This window comes from Bos javanicus, chromosome 13 (genome assembly GCF_032452875.1).
Source record: "Bos javanicus breed banteng chromosome 13, ARS-OSU_banteng_1.0, whole genome shotgun sequence".
Classification (NCBI taxonomy): domain Eukaryota; kingdom Metazoa; phylum Chordata; class Mammalia; order Artiodactyla; family Bovidae; genus Bos; species Bos javanicus.
The window spans coordinates 37,773,572-37,791,647 of NC_083880.1; the positions used below are offsets into that span (position 1 = coordinate 37,773,572).

At 46.9% G+C, this 18,076-nt stretch overlaps 1 protein-coding gene across 1 annotated transcript in view; it reads left to right on the forward strand.

Annotated features, from left to right (window-relative positions):
- Positions 1-18,076, forward strand: part of PCSK2 (proprotein convertase subtilisin/kexin type 2) — a 239,685-nt gene that overhangs the window by 206,146 nt on the left and 15,463 nt on the right. The window contains exons 8-9 of the mRNA XM_061436282.1: positions 3,838-4,013; positions 17,597-17,812. Coding sequence (XP_061292266.1) covers positions 3,838-4,013; positions 17,597-17,812 — 392 coding nt within the window. The remainder of the gene's footprint in view (positions 1-3,837; positions 4,014-17,596; positions 17,813-18,076) is intronic.

Genomic DNA, 18,076 nt, shown 5'->3' on the forward strand with positions numbered 1-18,076 from the left:
CTAGTAAACTGTAGAACAGTGTAGCACCCAGAGCAGCCTGGGCCCCTGCATTAACGTGCATCAACAACTTGCATGCCGTCAGTGATGGGGAAGTCACTCCCTCACGAGGAAGTCTGTTCTGCCTTTGCACGTGTGACTCTTAGAAACTTCTTCCTTAAGACGAGCTCTCTGTTTGATTTTTGTTGTCTGTTCCATGAGCACAGTAGTTTCCACCTCTTCTAGGTAGCACTTGGCTGGAAGGGAGGAAAATTCCAATCAGTCCAATTCCTATAAATTCTCTGTAACATGCAGACCTGTGCATTTGAGATGTCCCAAAGTCTTAGCGCTGTCTCAAAACCTTCAATTCAGTTCAGTCACTCAGTCATGTCTGACTCTGCAACCCCATGGACTGCAGCGTGCCAGACCTCCCTGTCCATCACCAACTCCCAGAGCTTGCTCAAACTCACATCCATCGAGTCAGTGATGCTGTCCAACTTCAATTTTTTTGAAAGTTTAATTATTTACATTTCCTTACCCACTTATTTACTTTATAAATTTTGAAGGAAAAGTTAATTTCCATTTTTTAAAATTTTAAACATGGCTGTCTCAGACAGTAAAGAATTTGCCTGAAATGCTAGAGATCCGGGTTCAATAACTGGGTAGGGAAGATCCCCTGGAGAAGGCAGTGGCAAACCACTCCAGTATTCTTGCTTGGAGAATCCCATGAACAGAGAAGCCTGGTGGGCTACAGTTCATGGGGTCCCAAAGAGTCTGACACGACTGAGCGACTAACACACTTATCAAAGTAACTCTTTAAGAAGACAGCCTATTTCTTTCCTTAGTTTTAGCATTTAAACCAATGTTTGGCATTTTCAGTCAAAGGGATCAAGATAAAATAATCAAAATTGAAAACGTCTTATACGAATTCACAAAGTCCAATAAATGGACATGAAATATAATGAACTCTTCAATTGATATTTCTTGCAAGTTTGTCAGATATTTACTTCTAAGAGTATTAAAAATGCTCAAACTGCATCAAGCCTTTTGGGAAATACTGTCTCTTGCCTCCAGTCCCTTCCAGGACTCAGCAGTCATGACCAGGGGGTCTACCATATGCCAGTCCTGCTGAGGGTGGGAGGATGCAGCCATGAGCCAGAAGACAAGATACCTACCCTCACACAGCTTTGAGTCTAAGGGGGAGACCCAGACCAGGAGCAAACAGACACAATAATATCAGATCATGACGCCAGCGTGCACAATAACCAGGGGATGATTCGAGGGTGGGTTCTGTAGCATCATTTCTGCGGAGCCCCTCAGAGGAGCCCTGGGAGGGGGCCAGGCCAGGTAGCATTGGCCTTACCTGCCTTCCTCTGAAGGCAGAGCAGGTAGACTTATGCACCTGCTGTGATCTCCGTACAAGCTCATAACAAGCTCTCCTTTCATAACAAGAGGAGAGGCAGAGGATTTAGCACAAATCCTTGGGCCGAGGAGGCCCTAGAGCCCAGGACTGCAATCCTGGGCAGCAGGCAAGACGCTCAGACTCTGAAAGGGAGGAGGGAACCGCCCAGTCACCACGAGTCAGGATGGTGGGGACAGAAACGCTGACTTGCCTGTCGTCTTGCCATCACGTCGCATCAGCCAGCAGAGCATTTTGCAGATGCTAGGATGCTGAGTCCTGGTTGCCTGGGCTTCCTTGTTTCTCTCCCTTCCCGTGGCCCCGACTCCATAGCTCCTAGAGCACTCAGGACAGAGTACCTCCCTAAAAACCCTTGGGTCACTCTGAGCCTTGGTCTTGGCCCCTAATGCTGCTGTTGCCTGCAAACATTAATCCTGTATCTCATTCAATTTATGCATACTTCATTCCTCCCAAGCTTAACGAGATTAAAAGAATGCCCGGGGCCTGGCCCCTGAATACAAATGAGAACTTGGCTCCCAGCCTGTGGCCGTCCCCGCCTCCCTAGATGCCAAGAAGTCAGAAGATGAACACACAACAGCGCTGGCATTCTGGGAGGCACAAAGGCAGCCAGGGTGGGATGGGGGGGGGAAAGAGGCAGAGGACAGGAGCTGCAAAGACAGGGCAAAGGGCACCAGCCAGTGACAAGATTCAGGGGGGACAGTCCAGGCCCACTTAGGCTGGAGTTGAACTTCTTTTTGCCCCCTTCCTGTGGAGGCAGGCTGCTCAGGGCTGGTCATCTGGGCACTGGATGACTTCAAGACCATCTGAGCCTTCTCCTGGCAGTGAATACCTGTCTCCCAGCAAAGTCTCCCCATCTACAAAGTGGATATGACTTAGGAGAAGAAGCTGTGCTATTCAGTTGATTCTGTAAACTGGTGGCCACCTTTGTTAAATAGGTTTTTTTTTTCCCCCCTAATGAGCAGAATATAGTTGGACCAAGAGCAAAATGTGGAATTTTAGATTTTCCATCCCTAGTGAAATGAACCATAAAAACTTAGCTTCTGGAAAGTTCAAACCAAAGACTATGCTTATTCTGTAGGAGATTTTTTTCCAGGAGAAAGAATGTTAACTAATAATTAGTTAACACTGGCAAAAATGGTGACCTGATCTATGGGTAGAGGATGGAAAAGTCTGGACCTGTTATCTCTGTTTGGGGGAAAATCAACTAAAAGGTGGCCCAGGCACAGTATTTAGGAAATACTTTCCAGATGATCCTATAATTGGCTTTAAGATAGGTAATGCTATTACCTGCAACTAGAAAAGGAAAATCAAGGCGCGTCTCTAACTTTGTTCAACTATCAGCAGTTAGTTCTCAGGAACTGTCTGTAGATTTTGGGGAGTGGTGACATGTACATAGATCAACATACATGAATCTTCCTTCTTTAAATTGGTGCACACACCACGTTTCAGGCTGGCCCGTGTGTAATAAAGTCCTCGGACCACTGAGGCTCCGCCTGTATACAGCTCAGGCCTTCACTCCAAATTCCAGTGAGAAGAATGACCAACACTCACCAACACTCTAGGCTCCTTGACTTGAAACAGTGTATGGAGCAGAGAACAATACTGCTTCCAACAGCCGATATTCTGTGGGTAACGATGAAGGAAAAAAACCCCTCTCCGTTGGCTGCTGCTCAGTGAACCCCCAAGAGGTTTTTTTCTAAGCGGTCCCAGGGAGGGGGGGTGATGTGAACCCCAGTTCCCCAGATGCTCAGGCCTGAGAACAGAGGACCTCTTCCTCCAGAGTCCCTGGACACACAGACACACAATCATGTAATCAAAGAAAAGCTCCCAGCAGGAAGTCACTCCTTCCAGGCATCTGGGTAGCACAAACTTTACAAAGGTGACCCGGGGAGAAAGGGGTGTCTTCTGCACCCATTTCAAGTATACTTTAGAATTACCTCTTGGACATTTCTGTTGCCCCAAAGCCCCTTCTCAGTTATAATGCAACTGAGAGTTCCTCTTAGACCTTACCCTTCTCTCCTCAAATATCTGAGAGCAATTGCCTCCCGCCACACTGTCATGCACAGTAGCTTTACTTCTCCTCTGAAAGGTGTCCTCCATCAGCCCCCCAGTCCCTGGAGGCCAAGCTTCCACTTAGAAACTGGCCTCATTTAGGAATTCTAGCAACCTTTGTCGGGGGTATAGAATTGCCTCCCAATAGGGACATAAGAAAAGGGGTGGGTGAGGTGCAAGGAGATGGGGTGGGTAGTTCTGTGCATCTTCCTGACCCCCTGATCACCCCACTGTGTGAGGCTGGACTCAGGGTCGCCCCACTGACTCCAGGGCACAGGGACCTGTGGCAGACCCCCCAGCCACATCCAGGACCTAGCCCCCTTCCCCACCTTGTCTCCTGCGAACCCAGGACCTGCCCACAGTGCTTCCCTGCCCCCGCGTGTCCGCAGGTATCCGGATGCTGGACCAGCCCTTCATGACAGACATCATCGAGGCTTCCTCCATCAGCCACATGCCTCAGCTGATTGACATCTACAGTGCCAGCTGGGGCCCCACCGACAACGGGAAGACGGTGGACGGGCCCCGGGAGCTCACGCTCCAAGCGATGGCGGATGGCGTGAACAAGGTAAGGTCACTCCTGTGTCCTCACGGGAATGGGGCAGAATGGGACTGGGTGGGATGAGGTGTGTGGGGGTGGGGAATGGAGAGGAGGTAACGGTGGAGTGGAACAAGGGCAGGGCAGGGGTGGAGGTGGGAATCGACACCTTCTGCCGTCACTCAGGTCCTTTGAGAAACAGATCCCAAAATGGGGTTCAGGGTGCAGACTTATTGGAGGAGTCGCCTGTGAAAGACAAAAGGGAGCAATGGGGCCCTTCAGAGGGCGAGGCTATGCTGGTCCCTGCGAAGAGGGGTGGGCAAGAAGGGTGTCGCAGAAGGGCTGGACTAGCGCCCCCACGGCACAGGCATGGCTGGGAGCAGCCCCGGGAGAGATGGATCTTTGTGCAAACCAGGGGACTTCAGGGCACAGCAGGGGAGCTGCATCCAGCTGCTCCCTTGGCTGGACTCAGCCACCCGTTTCTGGGATCAGCCCGGGAACGGACAGAGCCACGGAGAAGGGATCAAAGCAGCATCTCAAAGGGAGGCAGCCAGAGCCTCGGGGTCACTGAGCAGGTCAGCAGCCCCTGGGGAGGGGAAGGAGGTGGCCTCTGGGATCTCTGGGCAGAGTCCACTGCTACTTAACATAGCCAGGCACCGGGGCAGAGTCTCCCTGGGTTCAGGCCCCTGGTCTGCTGCACAGGGTCTGAGTGTCTCTCCGAAGTGACCTGACCTCACAGCGTATCAGTGTGCCTGCCTGTAAAACAGTGACAACGGTGCATTTCTCCTGGGGTCACCATCAGATGTGAGATAGACATGCAAGTGTTGGGCCCTGGGAGGTGCCCTGCTAACCACAGTGTTTGTCAGGGTCATTAGGGACCCTTAATCAACTGCCCCCAAACTCCAAGGCATAAAGCGGCAGGTTTCCCTAGGCTTGTGGACTCTGTGGTCCAAGAATTCAGATGGGATCGTGGGGAGGGACTGTCTCCGCTCCAATCCCTGAGCCTTGGCTAGAAGGCAGGGGACTGGATCTCCAGGCTAGGTGTGTCCACTTGTCCCTGGGAGGGACTGGATTACTCACTCTTGATTCCACTGCAGCAGCTCCTCTGGGCACTTAGTCATTTTGTCTAAGTCATCTTAGTCTTTTCCCAGGAATGGACTTGCCCTCTGGTTGATGTGGTGCCCCATCCCCACTCTCGTCTGGTCTGAGACGCCATGAAGGTCCCTGACACTGGAATGGCACAGTGCAGTATACAGAGGGGTTACTGATAACATTGGGGGGTGGTGTAGGAAGTGATGCCGCTACCCCATCTCAGTGCCCAGACCCTTAGGAGTTTACAGGGTGAGACTTCTGACATAGAAACAGCTACTTCCTTATTGAGTTATTCACAGTTTTAAGGAGAGAGAAGGCTGCCCATCAAGCCCAGGATCAGGTGACAGCAGGGACCCAGGGGAACACACCCCCCTCCCCATCAGACACGGTTTTTCACTGAGAAGCATTTTTTTTGACACCCAGAGGCCAAGAGAGTCAGGGAGGAGGTGACATTTGGCCTCAGTCGGAATTTACAATGCAGATGGGCTCAATGGAGTACCTCCTGGGGCAGCTCCTGTCATTCTCCAGGAGCTTCTGAATGGCTCCATCACATCCTCGGGCAGGGGAGTTCTCTCTCTTCCATCTGCGATGTCCCCTGCTGCAATTAAAAAGGCTCTTTCAAGTGTGATCGTTCTGCAAACATGCCAAGTACGCCGAAACTTAAGAGAAAAAAAATTGTTATGACTTATCGTCAGACAACAGCATGTAAATATTTTACAAAGTGGAGAGTGGTGAAAAACACACAGTTTCTCATTTGAATCTCCCTCAAACTGTGGGAAAGACTCTCTCCTGGTTTCAAGGTAAAAATACTTTCGGACAAGTTTACAGACGTGTGTGAGCAACGGGGTATTATTACACATGAGCAGAGCCTTCCTCCCGCTTACTCAGCTATCTGGTCCAGTCTAAAGGAAAGCACGCTCTGAAAAGTGATCTCTACCTAAACAAATTCCCTGGTGGCTCAGCTGGTAAAGAATCTGCCTGGAATGCAGGAGACCTGGGTCCGATCCCTGGCTTGGGAAGATCCCCTGGAGAAGGGAACGGCTACCCACTCCAGTATTCTGGCCTGGAAAATTTAATGGACTGTATAGTCCATGGGGTTGCAAAGAGTAGGACAAGACTGAGCGACTTTCACTTGGACCTAAACAAAGGTGTCAGACAATTACCTATTCCACTAAAGCAGTTCTGATGCTTGTCGTTGAATTTTAGCATCTTGCAGACAGGTTTGCTTCACCAATATCATAATGATGAAAAGCAAGAGGAAGAGGGACTTACCCGGTGATTTGGTGGGGGTCTGCAGTGGACGTGGCTTCAATCCCTGGTTGGGGAACTGAGATCCTGTGGGCCGCATGGGGTGGCCAAATGCATAAATAGATTTAAAAAATTGTTTTTTAAAAAAACAGGAAACAGAGGATAAGAGAACTTTTCAGGAATGTACCATTTGCCACAAACCACACCACTCCCAATCATATGATACCTTCTTCTCACATGCACATCACATACCTGGCTCCTTAGGGATTTAAGTCAGTGTTTCCTAAATTTGCTCAGTAAACACTTTAGGGAGGAAGCAAGAAGCAGGCATGAAGGAAGAGAGGGAAGCCATTCCCCCTTTATTTCCCGTCTTTCCTCTTTATAGTCTACGTGCTGAATTTCCAGTAAAGACATTCTTCACATTACATATGAGAGTAGGCGACAGACAGAGATCCCTGAATTATGATAGCCAGGAACTGACTACTCGGTTCAGGGTAACTCAGACGTGGACCCTGAGACAACAGCTGAGTTCAGGTGGTTACTTTGGGAGGTGAATGGGACACCAGGAGTGAGCGGGGAGGTGTAACCGGGAAGAAAGGGGCCAATAAGGGATTTGTCTTCCAGTCAGCTACCACTGAAGCTGGGACTCAGCTTGGATTAACTGGAGCTTAATCCCATGGGAGAACTGGGAAACTTTGCATAACACACGCTAAAGCTAGCAGCACAGTAGCTGGCAGAAAAGTCAGTGGTTGAGGAGGTTCCCAAGTGGCACCTTCAGCCCAGAGGCAGGTGTGCAAGGCAGCCTTCAGCCTCTTGGGAGAAATCCCTTACACGAAGACATGCCTGCACTGACATCTGCTGACGCCCAGCGTACCAAAAGCCATAAGGTCGAAGGAATATGGGCGGCAACCACTACCATCTACCACAATCTCCAGACTGCAGCTTGGGCAAAGCCTAGTTGAGCTTGGAGTCATCTTTCTCTGGGTGATAAAGGACCAACAAGGGAATGCATTTGTCGGTTAGAAAAGGATGTAGCCCTTGCAGAGAGGCTGATGGAGAACAGAGGCCTGTGGATACAGAGCACAGCATGTGACATCACTCTGACAACCAGAAGAGGAATTCAGAGACCACTGGAGGCTCTTGAATGTGACAACTGACTCATGAACTTCTTTTCACATCTTAAGGAAATGTACCCAGGGCAACCTTGGCCCATGTTTGGCTCTGATGACTATACCCCAACCTCTTATTAATCACACCTCAGGGTTGCTATCAGAGGGAACACCTTAGGAGTATTTAAAGGTGAAGCAACAGAAAATGTCTGAGGCCCAGATGAGACAAAGCATTGATTGTTTATTTCCTGAGCATGGCAGGGAGGGTTGCAAAGAGCACGGACACAGGTCCCAGATCTTGGAACTGAATTGTACATGGGGTCACTTGCAAGACCCTGGCTTGAAAGGCACCCTCCAGGAAGCGGGGGTGGGGTGCGGGCAGGCTTCCCAGGGAGACAGTGATTAATCAGGATGAGCAAGGATAAGCCTGGTGACCCTGCTGAAATTTAATCAGAGCAGCGGGTGGACATGGTGATGCAAGTGCCGGGCCTCTGGCCACAGTGATGCCTCGTGCCAAGGAGCTCTCAGGACTCCTCCCCAAGCTCTGATTAAGGCTCTGAAATGAAGGTTTCAGACAGAGGTTTTCAACTGAGTGGCAGCTGCTGCTGTGTGGAATGCTTATCACAGTTACAATCCCTCCTTTCATTTCTGAGAAGGAGAAACAGGAGCAAAAGCTGGTGGATTTCTAGTGGCCTTTCCTAAGTACCAGCCAGCCTCAGGCGGAGTGGTCAACCACCCTGGTTGCTCAACGCTTTCCGGATTTTAGCACTGAGAGCCCCACTTTTTGGGCACTCTCCAGCTCTGGACAAACCAAGGCGGCTACCACTCCCCTTAAATAAGCCTTCTTGATGGTGGTGATTATCTGCACCCAGGGAGAAACCCAACTACCTGCTTTACAGATTGATGTGAATGTCAGCCTTCGACAGCCCCCATGACATCAGAAAGGCTCGTCACAGTGTGTCTGGATCTTGTTAGAAAGAGACAGGATGGTATAGGAGCCTGACCTCCAAGGTGGATGTACAGCAGGAGAAGCCATATTTAAAGGCAACCGCAGGTGCAGTGAAACACAGGCTCGAGTGATGGATATAAGCAGAGGCTACAGTGCCATCCTCGTTTGGCTTTCTTGGGACTCAGACACCCCACCCACTCCTGCTGAGCTCCGAGGAACCCATGGGGCACCATGCAGATGCTGGGATCCGGTGGTCTGGCTGCACCTGCCCGGGTGTGGCTTCCTACCCATCACCAGCTGGCCTCTCCCAGTGCTGCTTGTACTTGGGACCTGCTAGCACTGTGGGGGTGGTCCCAGGCCCCGTGCACACAGCCCAGATCATGGGGGAAGGTTCTCAGGGGTCTCCAGGGGCTGGGGGTGCTCCTCATCAGCTCAGCCCTGGTTGGCCTTTCTCCCACTCCTTCCCCGACTCCCATCTTGTACTCACGTGTGCTTCCTGAGGTCACCCCCAAGTCCTGGTCTCAGCAGCTGATTTTGAAGCCACATAAATTGGAACCAACCACTTCTCCCTGTAGATATGGCCCCGCTGTTCTCCAGAAGTTAACCACGCTCCCAGGAGGGGACCACTCATCCATCATCCTCATTTAAAGCACTGTGTGACTTCACCCCACACTCCCAACACTCCACGTACAGAAAGGAAGGAATAAAGAATGAAAACATAGAACAGCTACACGGAAATATAATTCAGTCCCCGATATTGTGCCAGAGAGGGACTTCCTAAACATACAAGAGAACATATTTACCCCCAATAAAGAGTAATAAATATTACTCATAAAACCTTTCAAAATTTCTGCAAGTCTGGTTATTGTCAAAGCTGATCAATAGATACATGGGGATTCATTATACTAGGTACTCTAATTTTTGTGAAGCTTAATGTTTTTCAAATTAAAAGGTTTTTATTCACACTAAAAAGAAAAAAAAAAGCAATTCAGTAGGTGGTTAAGTTGTCAAGAGTTAGAATATACATCTAGGGAAAAGTGAGAATAGGAACTGTGCTAATATTATACAAATGGCTACTTATGGCTCAGGATAAAATTTTCAGAGACTGCATTATACAAAGTGGGTTTTTTTTGGTGGGGGGAGGTGTTTTTGTGCAGCATGCAGGATCCTAGTTCCCCAACCAGGGATGGAACCCTCACCCCCAACATTGGACGCACAGAGTCCTAACCACTGGATTGCCAGGGAAGTCCCCAGAGAGTTTTTTAAATGCTGTATGTTTTTTAATGTTACATCTATATAAACTGAGTGGAACTGAACACGACCAACTGTATCAGTCAGGAGAGGCTCTCTCATCCTGCAATAACAAACAGCCCCAAAAGTTCAGAGATTTGAAAGCACAAAGATTTTTACTCAATCAGTGACTCATCCACCACAGTCAGTAGAAGGCTTTGCTCACCACAGTCTCCTGGAGGTCAGAGCTGACATCTGAAACATTGCTGCTTACTGTGCAGAGGGAAGGAAGAGCTCTGTGGGTCTGGCATTGACCAGTAAATGGTTCAGAATGTCTTACAGGATCCCATCCAACCACAAGGGGATGCTATCATGGGCCCAGACAGCAGGCAGCTAGAAATACTTGGCAATCAATTCAAAAGCACAATAATGTGCCCAGAAAATCTGCTCGGTGACCCAAGATGTAATCAGTGATCTTGTGAGGAAACACACAAGTGTCAAAGGTATTTATGAGTAGTTTGAATATAATTCTTCCATGAACTGTGAGTACAAAAAAGCAGTACTTGTAAATCAATACATTTTTTATGTTATTTAAATATAGGTGTGAAAAAATAGACTAAAGTCATTAAAAGGAACATTTTCTGCAAGTCAAAATGTAGGCAAAATACAAAAGAAAAGAGTATATCTACATATGTATATAAAGACATATGCAATATTTGATGACAAAAATTTGGTTAAGTTCTTTAATATAGGAAGAGCTCTAACAAATCAATAAAAAAAAGATATGAAAGAAAAGATATGCATAGGACATATCTTTGGAGACATGGTGCTTTGCTAAGGTATTTATAAAGAATACAAATGAGCAGCAAATATAGAGAAAGAAAAACTCAACTGATAGTGGGAAAAAAAACACAAAAACCTCAAAACAGTGAGTTTTGTTTTTGTTCACTCAGTTGGCAAAACTATTTTTTTTATGATTCTAAATCTTGACCCAGATGAGCTGAATACTGAGTTCTTGTGCAGTACTGGTAAAAATATAGATTATTATTAAGCCTTATAAAACCAATAATATGGCACCATGGGTCAAAAAGCTTCAAACATTTGTTCCTTTTCACCCTACATTCCCTATTTTAAAGACTCTGCTTGAGGAAATAAATAGAAATACAAAGACATATATAGAATCATGTTCATGTCAGCACTTTAAAACCTAGAAACAGCCTTCTAAGAACATCTAAGAAAAAGAGTAAATAAACTATGGAATGGCTATCTAAGAAGATGAATAAAAACTTATGGTATAGAAGAGTATTTAATTATGTGAGGAAATATTAATGTAATGGTAAGTGAGAAATACATTTTAAGCAGGGCCACAGAGATAGATGGATTTTATGATCCCATTTTCATTCTTAAACCTGTTCTTATGCTTTGCATATATATATAACTGGCAGGAATCCACCAAATATTACCAGTGATTTTATATTCATGGAAGATTACATAAGATTTTTATTTTCTTCTTCACAGTCTAGATCCCAGTCATTCTACAAAGAACATGATTTTCATAATACAAATACAATGACTTTTTTAAGTATATTTATGTTCTATTAAGATGTCAAGGTGACTGGAAAATAAAAATCGGTGTAATTAAGTGTCTGGGAAAAGGCAAACTGTATCAGGCTGGCTTCATCAGTATCTGCAAGCAGATACCACCACTGGGTCAGGGCCTGGCGGGGGTGGGGGTGGGGGTGGGGGGCGTGGGGGAGGGTAGTCATTCCTCCAGGTCACTAGGCATTGGGTAGGATGAAGGGACCAACTCACTTCAGCCTCAAGCTTCTCAGAGCAGGATTTCCACCTCCTGGCACAGGTGATATGCTGAGAGTACACTGAGCCAATGTACCAGCCTTGAGCTGGAAATTTACATTAGCCAATGGTAAGCAATTTGTGCCATTATTTTTTTTTATAATAATAAATTTTTTTTTTTTTTATTTTTTTTAAAAAATGATTTATTTTAATTGGAGGCTAATTACTTTACAATATTGTATTGGATATTTTTATATTAAAAGTGAAAGGTTGTTGCTGAGCCATGAAAGACGCTGGGATTCTTAGCCTCTGGAGGAGGGGAATTCAAGCCAGGGCCAGTGACAAGGCTTGATCCCTCAGAGCTTTTGTGTAATAGAATTTTATTAAAGTATAAGAGATAAAGTTTCTGACATAGACATCAGAAGGGGGCAGAAAGAGTATTCCCCTGCTAGTCTTTAGCCAGATGTTTTATAGCTACTGGGCTTCCCTTGTGGCTCAGCTGGTAAAGAATCTGCCTGTGATGCCGGAGACCTGGGTTTGATCCCTCAGTTGGGAAGATCCCCTGGAGAACGGAAAGGCTGTCCACGCCAGTATTCTGGCCTGGAAAATTCCATGGACTATATAGTCCTTGGGATTGCAAACAGTCGGACATGACTGAGCAACTTTCACTTTCTATATAGCTAATAGCAGTCCGCTAATTAGAGAAAGGGAATGTCTCAAAACTCAGAGACTGGAACCAGGCCCTTCACCCACAACATGCATTTTGAGATAACATTGGCACAAGGTGAGTCATCCCAGGCCATAAGACTATTGACATGACTCTTAAAGAAAGGCAGGTTCCAAGTAGATATATAGTTTCATTAACATAGATTAGGAGAACAATGTACGAGTAAAACAAACTGGTTTGTCGAGCCCTTATCGGTTCTGAGTCTTAAGCGGAACCAACTTGAAGAAAGACAGAGTCTAGGGTAAATACATAGCTCATTCAGTTCAGTTCACTTCAGTTGCTCAGTCGTGTCCGACACTTTGCAACCCCATGAACCACAGCATGCCAGGCCTCCCTGTCCATCACCAACTCCCGGAGTTCACTCAAACCCATGTCCATTGAGTCGGTGATGCCATCCAGCCATCTCATCCTCTGTCATCCCCTTCTCCTCCTGCCCTCAATCTTTCCCAGCATCAGGGTCTTTTCCAATGAGTCAACTCTTCACATGAGGTGGCCAAAGTATTGGAGTTTCAGCTTCAACATCAGTCCTTCCAATGAACACCCAGGGCTGATCTCCTTTAGGATGGACTGGTTGGATCTCCTTGCAGTCCAAGGGACTCTCAAGAGTCTTCTCCACCACCACAGTTCAAAAGCATCAATTCTGCACTCAGCTTTCTCTATAGTCCAACTCTCACATCCATACATGACCACAGGAAAAACCATAGCCTTGACTAGATGGACCTTTGTTGGCAAAGAAATGTCTCTGCTTTTTAATATGCTGTCTAAGTTGATCATAACTTTCCTTCCAAGGAGTAAGCGTCTTTTAATTTCATGGCTGCAATCACCATCTGCAGTGATTTTGGAGCCCAAAAAATAAAGTCTGACACTGTTTCCCCATCTATTTCCCATGAAGTGGTGGGACCAGATGCCATGATCTTCATTTTCTGAATGTTGAGCTTTAAGCCAACTTTTTCACTCTCCACTTTCACTTTCATCAAGAGGTTTTTTAGTTCCTCTTCACTTTCTGCCATAAGGGTGGTATCATCTGCATATCTGAGGTTATTGGTATTTCTCTCAGCAATCTTGATTCCAGCTTGTGCTTCATCCAGCCCAGAGTTTCTCATGATGTACTCTGCATGTAAGTTAAATAAGCAGGGTGACAATGTACAGCCTTGACGTACTCCTTTTCCCATTTGGAACCAGTCTGTTGTTCCTTGTCCAGTTCTAACTGTTGCTTCCTGACCTGCATATAGGTTTCTCAAGAGGCAGATCAGGTGGTCTGGGATTCCCATCTCTTTCAGAATTTTCTACAGTTTATTATGATCCACACAGTCAAAGGCTTTGGCATAGTCAATAAAGCAGAAATGTTTTTCTGGAACTCTCTTGCTTTTTCGATGATCCAGCAGATGTTGGCAATTTGATCTCTGGTTCCTCTGCCTTTTCTAAAACCAGCTTGAACATCTGGAAGTTCATGGTTCACATAGTGCTGAAGCCTGGCTTGGAGAATTCTGAGCATTACTTTGCTAGCTTGTGAGATGAGTGCAATTGTGCAGTAGTTTGAGCATTCTTTGGCATTGCCTTTCTTTGGGATTGGAATGAAAACTGACCTTTTCCAGTCCTGTGGCCACTGCTGAGTTTTCCAAATTTGCTGGCATATTGAGTGCAGCACTTTCACAGCATCATCTTTCAGGATTTGAAATAGCTCAACTGGAATTCCATCACCGCCACTAGCTTTGTTCGTAGTGACGCTTTCTAAGGCCCACTTGACTTCACATTCCAGGATGTCTGGCTCTAGGTCAGTGATCACACCATCGTGATTATCTGGGTCGTGAAGATCTTTAAAACCCATTAGTTAGCTCAAGGTTTGAGGAAAGTTAAGTTCAGGTGGAACCAGGTGTCATCATGGCAACAAAGAATTTTAAGAGAAACCTTTTAATTTTGTATAGAGAAGGGAAAAAAATCTGACACTACTAGTTTGTTTCCTCCTGCCGCTTAAGAGAGATAAAAAATGTCTGACACTTGCAGCCTATTTCCTCTGGTTGGAGACCCTTAGCCTTCCTTCCTGTTACTCTCTCAAAAGCACACTACAGAATCCATATGAACTTTTAAGAAACTTGGGATCTGTGAAAGGCTGCTTTAGGTTATGCTCTTAAAATCACTGCCTTTGCCAATAGGTTAGAGCAAAGACTCAGCCTCTTCTCTATTGACACTTAGTCCCCCTCATTCTTAGTTGTAGCTGGTGGGGGCAGGGGGAGAGGCAGAGGGCTGTCCTCTGCGTTAAATGTTTAGCATCCTTGGTCTCCACCCACTAGATGCTGGTAGTGAGCACCAAAATGCCTCCAACTGTGCCAAATCCCCCCTGGGATACAAAATCACCCCTGGTTGAGAACATCCGTGGTTAAATACCCTCAATAGTGCCTCGGTGACAAATTCTCACTTAGTGAAATCTTTTAAGAGAGATTAATCCTGCTAACCTGCAAAGACTAATACAAAGAGAGAATTCAAAGTGGAGTTGCACCACATATTAAATTTCATCTAAATGCACTTGCCTTTAAAAAATGAGGGGGAAAAAAAAGAGCAGAGGGGTAGGAGAGGCAGAGAAGATAATTCCAGCCTAAACCAGATAAACATGGAGGCAGGTAGACAGCCAGTCTGCTCCAAGCACGTGCTGCAGAGTAAGGGCGGGAGACCCCAGCAGGCAGCCCACCCTGAGCAGTGCAGGCTCCTAGACCATCTCCTCCCTAATCTCTGGGTGACCCCCACACCCCAATTGGGGTTTAGTAAGTAGTAAGTAGGGGCTTCCCTGGTAGCTCAGTGCTTAAAGCGTCTGCCTGCAATGCGGGAGACCCAGGTTCAATCCCTGGGCTGGGAAGATCCCCTGGAGAAGGAAATGGCAACCCACTCCAATATTCTTGCCTGAAGAATCCCATGGACGGAAGAGCCTAGTACTTACTCCCTGGATAAAATTCCCTGTAGTGAACTGCCCAGCATGGCAGAATCTGCCTGATTAAGTCCCAAATGACACAGTGCATCTGTAGGGACCAAGTTAAATTTGTAAGTTAACTTGGGGAAAATCAACAACCCTGTGATGCTATCTTTCTCTCCACTGGTCATATTTTCATCTGCATCCCTCCCCAGAATTTCAAAGTCCTACTTAGCTCTTTTGTTTGTTTGTTGTGTTTCTTATGTATTTTGTCTTCCGTGTGGCTGGTACGAACGGTACTGCCACGCAGGACGGCTGTAAGGATGCAGTGAATGACAATGTAAGGTATTCAGAGTGGTCCCTGCTTCACACTAAGTGCCCTAGAAGTGTATGCTGTGATTATCATCCTAATTTCTCCCTTGTACCCTCCAACTGATTATTTGAATGTGAGTCACAGTTGCTCTGTTTCAGTTTCATCCCAGCTGTGGTTCAAGTGAAGCTGGGGGACAGAACTGGATCTTGGGGTATTGTTTTAACAGGACAGTATGGTGTGCCAGTAACAGACTCATCCCACAGTCAGCTCTCAGCCCTCTTATAGATGCCCCTTCCCCACTCAACTGCTCCCAGAACTAGGGTCTTCTCTTTAGTGGCCCATCTTGCCCAGAAGTCAGGGACTATTTGCTACTGATACCCAATCATTAGAAGCAAGAATATAATTATTATCGCCCTCGTAAACACACACACACAAACAGCTTAGGAAAATGAAGTTTAAAATTCCTAGCAATCAAAATATTCCTGTGGGTTAAGTCTTACAGTCCAAAACAAAACTAATGTTTGCTGCTGACTCTTCAGAAACATGGTGATACTGCTCTCTGTGTATCAGGGAGCAAAGCCAGATAACACACTTCCCCAAAACTCGGTAAGTAACAACCACTTAACTCTGATCATGGGTCTACAGGCCAGCTGGGTTGCTCTGCCAACCTGGGCCATCCTTGGCGAATCTCAGGTGGCCTCACTCATGCATCTGTGGTCAGCTGGAGGGTGAGCCACAGACCGCCTGGTCTAGGGTGGCCTCCCACGTGGGGTCACTGTTAGCTGTGGCAGTGAACCTGACCAGACTATCTGTCATCAGCCACACGCTAACTCAGGTTGGTTCCCATGGTCTCTGAGGGAAAGCGGACATGGGTTGGGCTCCTTGAGACTCATGCTTAGAATCGACCCAGCACCACTGCCCACCACATCCTGTTTGCTGAAGCAAGACAGAAAGCCAATCCAGACTCAAGGGTGGGAAACAGGCCCCTCCTCTTGGTGGGCAGGGCTACAAACTCTAATATAAAGGGGTCATGAACACAGAGAAACCTGACAGGTTAGAGTCACAACCAGTCTCCCGACATCAAGGTGAGAATGCTTTTAGCATTGGTTTCCTTTTAGCAAAGGTTGCCTGTCTCACTAGCAGCCCACCTGCGGGCTGGTTCAGGGGAAGGTTCCCCAGTGGGTAGCCTCACTCACTGATGCTGATTCATGTCTGTTTCACTTTCCAAGGGCAGCATCCTCGACACTGAGCCCAAATCTGAGCCTGCTTGAGAGGGCTGCACCCTCTCGCACCCTCTCAGTTGTAAGGATGCTACGGTTCCTTCTGTGTCTTGGTTTCTGCGGGCAGTTGCCTGCTTGGATGGAGTTTTCCAGGACAGATTTACCAAGACACTGAGGACACTTCTCAGCCAGTGGCTAAATCAATCTTTGTTGATGTATCGACTCAGCCAGTCACAGGCTAATTAACTCCAAGTCCTCTTAGAAGCAATCAAAATGTCACTTCTCATTGTCAGGAGGCAGGAGACCTTGGAGGTAATTCAGACATCTCCTTTCCTCTGACGTGTGTGCGTGCTCAGTTGCTAAGACTGTCTGACTCTTTGCGACCCTATGGACTGTAGCCCTACAGGCTCCTCTGTCCATGGGATTCTCCAGGCAAGAATACTGGAGTGGGTTGCCATGCCCTCCAGGGGATCTTCCCAACCCAGAGATCGGTATCATATACATATATATATAAAATCTGTAAGTGTGTATTATAATACTCACAATATCTATATATATATGTAAACATGTAAAATATACATAATACCTATAAAATGGAAGCTATATATAAATATCTTTTACATCTTACATAGCTAAGTATAAATTTACAGGTACATTTGCATTTTTGCTAAAAAATGCCTGAAAGAATATGTAAGAATTACATGCAGAGGGATTTGTTTTTTTCATTTTCCTTTCCATATACTTTGACTTTTTACCATGAGGATTATCAATGTTTAAAAAGCAGTCCATTTGTCAGTTTTAAGGAGATTCTTCCAGTCCTTCCCACCTTGTTATTCCCAGATTAAATGTAAATTGAGATGACTTTATATTGAATCCTTCCTGAAAAGAAAAATTCTCAGGGTGCCTGTCCAGAAGGACAGTGGTTTTCAAGGACAGATAGAAACCAAGCCAGTCCTTGGGTTCAACTGCTTAAGAGGCCAGGCGGACCCCGCTGCAGCCCGCACATCCCTCTCTGTCCCCCACCCCCAGGGCCGCGGGGGCAAAGGCAGCATCTACGTGTGGGCCTCGGGCGACGGAGGCAGCTACGATGACTGCAACTGCGACGGCTATGCATCGAGCATGTGGACCATCTCCATCAACTCGGCCATCAACGACGGCAGGACCGCGCTCTACGACGAGAGCTGCTCCTCCACGCTGGCCTCCACCTTTAGTAATGGGCGCAAGCGGAACCCCGAGGCCGGCGTGGTGAGTGAGGGCCGGGGGTGCGCGAGGACATTAGTGACATCAAACGCAGACACGGTGACGTCATGGAAGGAGGGCCTGCCTTCAAAGAGTCAGCCTCTGTTCCGAGGGGAGATGCACCCCTCTTCTGGGCTGATGATGCTTTGTTATCAAGGTCGAGGCCTCACGAAAAACAAGAGCGCCATTACCTCCTTCCCACTCATGGTCCATAGATTTTCCTGTTTATTGTTCTGGCTTACAAATAATGATGAACTCTAGTTTACCAAG